Source organism: Alosa alosa, chromosome 11 (assembly GCF_017589495.1).
Source record: "Alosa alosa isolate M-15738 ecotype Scorff River chromosome 11, AALO_Geno_1.1, whole genome shotgun sequence".
NCBI lineage: Eukaryota > Metazoa > Chordata > Actinopteri > Clupeiformes > Clupeidae > Alosa > Alosa alosa.
Window position 1 is genome coordinate 33,327,390 of NC_063199.1, and position 10,000 is coordinate 33,337,389.

General features: G+C 43.8%; 2 protein-coding genes across 4 annotated transcripts in view; one reads left to right on the top strand and one right to left on the bottom strand.

The window, feature by feature from the left end:
* vwf (von Willebrand factor) overlaps positions 1-4,449 on the bottom strand; it is a 51,737-nt gene extending 47,288 nt beyond the window's left edge. The window contains 4 exon segments of the mRNA XM_048256168.1: positions 1,331-1,433; positions 1,696-1,848; positions 2,371-2,434; positions 4,353-4,449. Coding sequence (XP_048112125.1) covers positions 1,331-1,433; positions 1,696-1,848; positions 2,371-2,434 — 320 coding nt within the window. The 5' untranslated portion in view covers positions 4,353-4,449.
* A 2,312-nt stretch (positions 4,450-6,761) lies between these two features.
* Positions 6,762-10,000, top strand: part of cd9a (CD9 molecule a) — a 28,513-nt gene continuing 25,274 nt past the window's right edge. The window contains exons 1-2 of one of the 3 annotated variants that reach the window (XM_048257815.1): positions 6,762-7,228; positions 9,513-9,615. In XM_048257815.1, coding sequence (XP_048113772.1) covers positions 7,160-7,228; positions 9,513-9,615 — 172 coding nt within the window. In that variant the 5' untranslated portion in view covers positions 6,762-7,159. Of the gene's footprint in view, positions 7,229-8,192; positions 8,618-9,512; positions 9,616-10,000 lie in introns of those variants that run through there. The other 2 variants (XM_048257817.1, XM_048257816.1) reach the window with 2 other exon arrangements.

Sequence of the window (10,000 nt, forward strand, 5' to 3'; positions counted from 1 at the left end):
CATACACACACAGACACAGACACACACACACACACACACAGACACACCATTTAAATTTCTACAATGCGATGCAATGCACTACTGTAAACATGACCACAAGATGGCGCCCTGTAGGACTCTCCACAATCAGTGTTACATCTTGTTTGTGATTGATCATATCATAAACATGTGGTAGACATTTTTAGACTATCCCTAAATTGAATGTGTTGAACATTACATTTTGAATTATTATGTATTATGGCTCTCTAATAAAGATCATGCGACAGCCATCAGAATAGTGAAGGAATTACCCGAGACAGACAAGTGACTATGTGATATGCGTTGCCTAGACTTATGCAGAGAAAAGTGCTGACATTAAATTAATATCATGTGCTAGAGTTGTCTATTGTCTCTGCTGAAACAGAGCAGCATGACAGCATGTCAGTCATGGGGTTTGTCATATGTCAGTGGGTGGGTGTGTGTGTGTGTGTGTAATGTAATGGTTTTGCCTGGAAACAATGTAATTGAACCTGTATAAGATCTGGCCTCGCCCGAGAGAGCTTTGGATTTGCTGCTGGAACTTTGTTGATGCTAACATGTCCCCGATAGTGATTTTTTTCATTTATTTTTTATCTCCGATCGGGATTAAAGATGGCACCCTTTTCACTCCTGCCTGTGCTGCCTTTTTACCACACACGCGCAGACATCTAACATGCTGAATGGAAACTGCCTTTTGTTTTCATTTGCACATTATTTTAGCCTACTTCCTACTTAATGCTGCTAATGACAATGTAGTGTAGTAAAAGTAGGAAGAAACATAACAACTCGAGTAAAATAGCCTACAGATGCTCCTCATTCACTCTCACTGTAAGTATTGGACATAAAGGTTGTATTAGCGATAGCGGGGATACCTCACTTCTGTTGATGTTCAAACAAAACAGAGAGCTAGCTCGCCATCTCTTCCTCCCTCCCTCCTGTGCAATTAAACTCTCCCTAAACGCATATCTCTTGTCGTATTAGTTGAAACACTTTATTTTGCCTTAAGGGGTTGCCAACCCTTGTTGATAGCAATTGTTTTTGTGTACATATCTCGGAGCCTAGGCTGCCTACAGAGACGCGTTTTTTTGATGGCCTGCTTATGGGGCAGGCAGCTAGCGGATTGTTTGGAAAGATTAGATGAATGTGATCATTTATGTTTGGGCCTCTTTTGGGCCTGAAATAGCTGATACTGTAGTGCTGTATTTTTATAAACAAACTTGAGTTGATAGTTTATATGAACACACCTAGATCCATACATCAGTGTGTTGTGTGGGTCTGATGCGTTAAGACACACTTGTTAAGACCCTTTTACCTCTCAGCGCCGTGGGACAGGGTCCCATCCACTGCCAGACGCAGCTCAAAGAACTCCCCCAGGAACAGAGTCACACTCTTCCGCTCACCGCGAGAGAAGTCACCTGCATCCACACAGACACACACACTCATGAGAGCACACACCAAATACTTATACATACACACCTTATATGAGGGGACGTCACTGTGATGAATTTCATTTACACACACAGTGGCATTGTGTGTGTGTGTGTGTGTGTGTGTGTGTGTGTGTGTGTGTGTGTGTGTGTGCGTGCGTATGTGTGTGTGCGCGTGCGTGTATGTGTGTGTGTGTGTGTGTGCGTGCGTATGTGTGTGTGCTCGTGCGTGTATGTGTGTGTGTGTTACCCAGGATGGTAAAGGTCCTCTTGTGGCAGTCTCCTGCCAGCATGTAGCTGCAGTCTCCAGAGAACTGGTAGAGAACTCCATCAAACGAATGGATATGCTGCCAGCCAAATACACTACAGCGGCCTGCCTCCCCTACACACACACTCACACACACTAACCAGAAAACAGAGAGTTACCTCCTACACACACATAACACATACACAGTAACACTCACACACGCATGCACGCACACATGCACACTCACACACACACTAACCAGAAAACAGAGAATTACCTCCTACACACATACACAGTTACACACACACACACAAACACAAACATACACACACACACACACACACACACACACTGATAAGGAAACAGAGTTAGGTCTGTGAGACTTTCTCTAACTGCATTGTGAAAACTGAAACTAAATTATTTGATCATTTAAAGCCATCACCCTTGATGTGTCAATACCATTGTTCTGGCATATTCCGGTTGAGAGGAAAGGAAAACACACACACACACACACACACACACACACGCACACACGCACACACACACGCACACACACGCGCACACACACACGCACACACACACGCACACGCAAGCACATGCACGCACGCAAACACGCACGCACACACACACACACACACACACACACACACACACACACTGAATTTAAGCCAAACTTACCAGCAAAATGGAAAAGAATCACAAGAGTGCCTCTACTCCATCCAGTCAGTTTATTCTTCTCCATCTACAGTACAGAGCACACACACACACACACACACACACGACACGCACACACACACACGCACGCACGCACGCACGCACGCACTCACACGCAAGCACACGCACGCACGCAAACAAGCACGCACGCACGCACACACACACAAACACACACACACAAACACACACACACACACACGCACACACACACACACACACACACGCATTACACACACACACACACACACAATAACACATACAATACGCCACACACAAAAACACACGCATCAACACACACACACACGCACACACGCATCGCGACGTTGACGCCATCATCGCGACACACACAAGACACGCACACACACACACACACACACACACACACACACACACACACAGACACAAAAAAAACACTACATTTCATTGTTTACTTTGACAGATATCCCTATGAATAATAGAAGGAGCCATTTCATTCATACCGTTACCAAGTTGACTCCTCCCAATGTGTGTGTGTGTGTGTGTGTGCGGCGTATGCAGGTGTGTGTGTGTGTGTGTGTATGCAGTTTGTGTGTGTGTATGGTGTATGTGTGTGTTTGTGTGTGTGTGCAACCCTCTGACCCTGGTATTGATACTGTAGCTTCTGTTACCAGTGGAATAACAGCAATATTCACTTCAATATTCAAGTTCATGAGAGCACAAAGGAAAGTTCCTCTTATTTGAGCACCTGCTTTTACAAGCCGAAAATATTTCACCGCAAAACAGATGTGCGCTTTCACGGGTAGTTTTTGTACATAGTGGGGAATACCTAATTCGGAGCGTTTTACACTTCTCCTCCCATCTTTTAACACAAAACTCCCACTTTCCCCTGACCCTCCTCTAAATGCATATGCATGACACGGAAAAGCGCAAATTGCCATTCTCAGCTCCAGTGACAGGCAATCTGCGCTTTTACCTCAGTGCTGCCTGTTTGTACATACCTCGCAATATTTTTATGTGCACGTTGCGAAACAAATGCACATAAAGTGGATGCAAAAGCGTTATTACATCTGGCCCAGAATTTCGAAAATATGTGTACTACTACTACTACTACTACTGCTACTACCACTACTACTGCTACTACAACTACTACTGCTACTGCTACTACTACTGCTACTGCTACTACTACCATTACCACTACTACTACTTATAATAGACTTTTTCGTCATCATCATCATCATCATCATTTTCATCATCATCATCATTTCTGTTGCACTTTTCAACCGAAACACTACGAGCAGAGCCATAGAGCAGGTGAAGAAACAACAGAGTAAAACCTGTCACATAGGTCGACGACAGAGAGGAATCACCTGTGTCTGTGTGATCAATAGACCTGCTACATAGATGTCAGTAATATGTCATCTCTAATTAATTAACATACACCATGGCTATCTAATATGCTGTGTGTTATAGCAATAAAGTGATATTCCAAACTTCAACAAAAATTAAACTTCAAAAGTAAATTAAAGTGATGTACGTCTCTAGTGAGCCATAGTGAAATCAGCTGTGTTTTAATTTGAAAGGCATTCAGCTCAACCCACTAACAGTGTTTTAATTTAAAAGGCATTCAGCTCAACCCTCTAACAGTGTTTTAATTTAAAAGGCATTCAGCTCAACCCTCTAACAGTGTTTTAATTTAAAAGGTATTCAGCTCAAACAGAAGCACATATCAATAATTCATCACAATCGGTCTGTTATAGCAGTGTGTGTGTGTGTGTGTGTGTGTGTGTGTGTGTGTATAAACAGCTTTTGCCATCCCTTCCCTAATGTTATTTATATTTGTATGAAATGCCTTTTCATGTATCAGCTTACTTTGTAATACAATAATGTGTGTGTGTGTGTGTGTGTGTGCGTGTGTGTGTGTGTGTGTGTATATGTGTGTGTGTGTGTGTGTGGATGGGTGGACTTACCTCTGTGTGTGAAGGAGAAAGTTGCAGGTGTTGCTCCTTCAAATTCCCACAATTACCCTAATAAACACACTCACTCACGCTCTCATACACATCCAAGTCTCTCACACACAGAATCTGGCCTTGGAGAAGAAGACTGATTTTATACCCCAGCAGAGGAGAAGGGGAGGGGTGGGGTGGGGGGTGGGAGGGGGTGGGGGCAGAGGAAGAACAGGGGAAAGGGGGCACGATAAAAGAAAAAAAACGAGTGTGATATCCGGCTCTCCCCTACTCTGTCCACCTCTCTCCTTCTCTCTTCCCTCCCTCTCTTTCTCTCGCTCTCTCTCTCTCTCTCTCTCTCTGGGCACACAGTCATTAAGAACAATTGGAGGAAGTCTGGGTACAGAGGAATTGATGGATTAGTCTAGCAGTCACAAGAGATAAGACAGAGCACACACACACACACACACACACACACACACGCGCACACACACACACACACATGCATATGCGGGTGCGTGCGCGCACACACACACACACACACACACACACAGACACACTTACAAAAACACAGATATAATTATACACAGCAACACACAACACATCCCAAGCACACATATCAAGGTCACATAAAGCAAAGGCCTCAAGATCACATAAAGCAAAGGCCTCACATGATAAATACACCCCAGTCACCTACAGCCAACGCACCAGTGCCAAACTAAATATGGGGCTCACAGAGTCAAACATGAAGGCAGGTTCCATGTGAACTGATTGATTTTATGTGAGGCAGGATTGCGTAACCATCCATCACACTGTCATCAAACCCACAGCCAAGAACAAAGTGTGAGAATATCACCCTGCACCCTGCATGCCCACAAACATGTTACCGTAACGCCAGCGGTCTCAAACACACTGTGTGTGTGTGTGTGTGTGTGTGTGTGTGTGTGTGTGTGTGTGTGTGTGTCTGTGTGTGTGTGTGTGTGTGTGTGTCTGTGTGTGTGTGTGTGTGTCTGTGTGTGTGTGTGTGTGTGTGTGTGTGTGCGTACGCGCAGGTGTGGCCCTGTGTCCGGTCTAGATTTAACCAGGTGTACTAAGGGCCAAATCCCTCAAACTGGAGCCAAAGGGGCATCATAAGGAACATCATTCTACATGTCAGCCTGTAATACTCCACTAGATAGGAGGTTGTACTGCACTGTAAGTGATTTGAGGAACATCATTCTACATGTCAGCCTGTAATACCAGGAGCGTGCGGTCCATATGGCATATGGACATGTCAGCCTGTAATACTCCACCATACACACCAGGTGTTTTAGGACCGAGGTAAGATACCAGCTATATGGTCAAGCTGATCTACCTGAGTGATCCAGGGCAAATCCACAAAATCCATATTGTATCTGCACTTCAATCACACGCTGATCAGACTAATAGATCTCAACTGGATCGATCTGATATTCATAATTGAACAGCTGTAATCAGACAGGTGCATGCTGGGAAATTTGCATTAAAGCACCACCTTCCAAACATCACCAACACAGCCCAGAAGAAAAGCTGGCTAACATATTAACTTGTGTTATTTGGCAATATTGTCTTTCCCTGTTTGACTAAAATGGGCAGAAGCCATTTTTGAAGATGGTTTTAGTCAATAAAGGCTATGTTTTGGCTGAAATAGGTAGTCTGGCATCATACCTCTTTCTTCTCCCCAGTTCTATATAATACCTCCATGCCTGAAACCTCATATGGCATATGTTTTTCAGTTCTATATAATACCTCCAAGCCTGAAACCTCATATGGCATATGTTTTTCAGTTCTAATACCTCCAAGCCTGAAACCTCATATGGCATATGTTTTTCAGTTCTATATAATACCTCCAAGCCTGAAACCTCATATGGCATATGTTTTTCAGTTCTATATAATACCTCCAAGCCTGAAACCTCATATGGCATATGTTTTTCAGTTCTATATAATACCTCCATGCCTGAAACCTCATATGGCACATGTTTTTCAGTTCTATACATTTCAACATCAACCTTTGTGTGTGTGTGGAGTACACAGTATATGGGTGGAACCCATTGTTTTCCCTTCATCACCATGTATGTAAACATTTTATTAGTCTCTTGAGCAGAGAATGGGGGAGGGGTTCTTTAAGACAGGAATGGCAGTCAGTCACACATGAGACATCATGCTCCAAGTGTGAGGAGATTTCTGTCACCCATATGTGGACTTTTACCTCACAGCCAGTCCGCCAAGAATAAAACATGTGATGCAGGATATTGTATTGAGTGAATGAATGAATGAGTGAGTGTGTGAGTGTGTGTGTGTGTGTGTGTGTACATGTATGTGTGTGCGTTTTCCCTTTGGCGTGTTGTGTGAGTGTGCTGCATCTTATGAGCACCGTGTGTCGCTCGCCTTTCCCATGTATTGATCGCTGGCCGGGTGACGTCATTCTCATGAAGCCTGGAGCCGGCGTTGTAACGCACGCGGGATATGAGGGATGGTTGGACAGTAACGGCACGCGGGATATGCGGGATGGTTGGACGGTAGAGGTGTAAGTGACTGCTGGACTGGTGATGTCATCATAAACAAACCACGTGAAATCGATTCTATGAATAAATGAAAAAAGAATAATTGTCGACTTCGTATAGATCGAATAAGAAGGAGCGAGAGAGGAGGAGAGATCGAGGGAGACAACTTTAATGTGAGGCGCGTGCAGAAGAAAGCGCAATCAAGCAGAGACAGACGGAGGCAACTGAGCAGTGGGTTTCGGTCGCTCAGCGCGTGCAGATATTGCAGAAGCGGCAGCAGCACCGGATCCTGAGCACGCGAACTGTGTGATGGCGGCGCTGACGGGAGGGGAGATGTGTGTCAAATACCTCATGTTCGCATTCAATTTCATATTCTGGGTGAGTGTTTTGATAGACTTTAGGGGCTGCTTTTGTGATGAATGGACTGTTCTGGGACACACGCACAAATGCACACATGCAAACACACACACACACACACGAACACTTATAGCCTACATACATACATACATACATACATACTATCCCATCAATATGTTTTTACTCTGTTATTGTGTAATTGATTTCTGTCGGTAGTTTCACTGTAAAGGTTATCATGGAATTATAGCAAGGAGTGCACAGCTGACCTGGTTCCAGCACACTCTCCTCTTCCTCCTCCTCCAGGTTTATGTGGGCCACGCGCGGCCCAATTGTCTAATCTGAGGTTCTATTTATAGCTCACGGTAATCCCACGAGCAAACTCAGATTACATGGCAGTACAGTATGTGTGTGTGTGTGTGTGTGTCTGCGTGTGTGTGTGTGTGAGAGATAGAGAGGGCAATGTGCATGCCCGTGTGCGTTTGAGAGAGAGGGCGCGCGTGCATGTGTAATAGGTGAAAAACCAAATGAGAGAACGAGGAGAATATGCATTATTCAACCAAGCCCCCTATAGCTCTCTCTCTCTCTCACACACACACACAAACACACACAGGCTACACACGCATACACGCACAATTAGAGATAAAGAGAGGGAGAGGTTTTAATGTTTAATTTCTTAATGTTTAATGTTTTATTGTTTAATTTCAACGTGTTTATTGACATGAAAACAGCTCTTGTGTTCCCATTTAGGCTTCATGTCGTTTGTTCCGCCCTCTCACCCATGATGAACATGGCGGGCACTCACGAACAGAACTAGAACTGTGACGTGTGTGAAGAATGCAGTCGCCTACTGTATGCTCAAATTTGTTAAATGGAGAGAACATATACAATTGTTTACTATATGTTATTTCTTGAAATAGGCACTTTATGGAGGCAGAGTCAGGCCTGAATGCAAACCTTATTCAATTTAATTTGGTAGCTGCCGTGTAGCCTTATCATAAATAGGCTGCCCAAGGCAAATCAGTCGTTATGCTCACACTGACACACAATAGCGTACTGACAAATGCTGCATTATCAACCGTTTCCGCCCATTTTACCTGAGCACCGTGCAACTGCTGAAATTTACTTTCGGTTTTCTCACTAGAAGACCTGGTAGGCAAACGGATTCTAACGTTCTAACGCTAAGCGTAAAAAGTTATCTTTTGTCGACTCGACTTGCTAGTTTAACAGGAGTATCATGGGACTCGTTGGAGGCTACAGATGTCTAAAGTACCTTATGTTTTTCTTCAACGTTCTTTTTTGGGTAGGTTCCCATGTTTTGTATTGGTTTTACCTTCAACGACGGAAACTCCCCACTACGTTGCACTGTGTTAATGATTGTTGTTCTTTCTGTGCAGGGTATGCGCTTATCTGGTAAGAATGCGTTTTGTGTAGAAGGCGATTTTGTACTTAAAACTGCCACTCATGTGAACCGCTTAGTGTTTGCATCAAATTATAGCTGCAGTTTCCTTTCAACTGCATACACAGACATGTGCGTTCAACAAAACAGCATTGAGCTAGTTAATTGTAACGTGGAGACTACTAACTAAATTTATATATATATATTATAAATAATAATAAATAATTATAAATAAATATTATTATACTATATTAAAGTCAACATTATGTAGAACATTACACTAAAAAGGTTAGTTCTTGTAGATGTGGCTTCTGCGTGTGCAGTGTGCAGCCATATACACAGGCAGAGCAAGTAGCAGGCACAGGTCTGAACTGAATACCATGGAATTGTATCTAGAGTGTTTTGAATCCGAGACGTTGTGAGGGGAAAGTTTAAGCTTATGCAAGAAACTGCAGTCGGAAAGGAAAACAGATTTGGAACTGACCTCGGATGTATTTTTTTTTTTTTTTTTTTACATTTCCAGCAAATTGTGTCGCACTCCCTTTTAGCGAGTTAAGCATAAGCACGCGCATGGCCCAATTTTAATATCCGGAACAAGGTCATATCAGAGAGGGAGGGCGAAATGAAAAGTAGAGAGTGTGTGTGCGTGTGTGATCTTTCAACTGGAAAACTGTAAAGCGGGGTGAATATGACTGATATTGCCAGCCATTGTGCGCAATATAGTGATAGTTTTTGTTGCTTGTGTCTCCCTCTCTCATACAGTAGACACCGTCATTACATAGCATACATTAATCTGAGTACCCAGAAGTTCGCGTCATGCTGAAGTGTCCTTATATGAGCCCCAATCTCCCCCCCCCCCTCTCTCTCTCTCTCTCTCTCTCTCTGTGTGTGTGTGTGTTTCATGGGTAGTTGGCAGGCTCGGCTGTGTTTGCTGTTGGACTCTGGCTCCGGTTTGACGCCAAAACCAAAGGCCTGTTCGAAGGAGAGGGCTCACCGTCTGTCTTCTTCACAGGTGAGCCAGTGTGTGTGCGCGTGTGTGTGTGCGTGTTTGTGTGTGTGTGTGTGAGTGTGTGTGTGTGTGTGCGCGTGGGTGTGTGTGTGTGTGGCAAAACCATGTTTCAGCATAATAATCTACACATGCATATCTCTGCATGTCTCACATCCTCAATCACAACACCCGAAGCTCTTCAGAAAGATTCAGTTTTGATGACTAGAAGAACAGAGACAGGCACTCAGAAGCTGAAATGGCCATCTCCTTGGCACATATGCCGCCCAGGGCCCTATTTTAAATGGCAGACAAAATGCTGCAAAGTCTAAAGTCTAATTTATGGTAATAATTAAGGCACACTATGCAGGTTTTTTAGCTTAATATGCAAGTTTTTTAGCTTAATTTACCT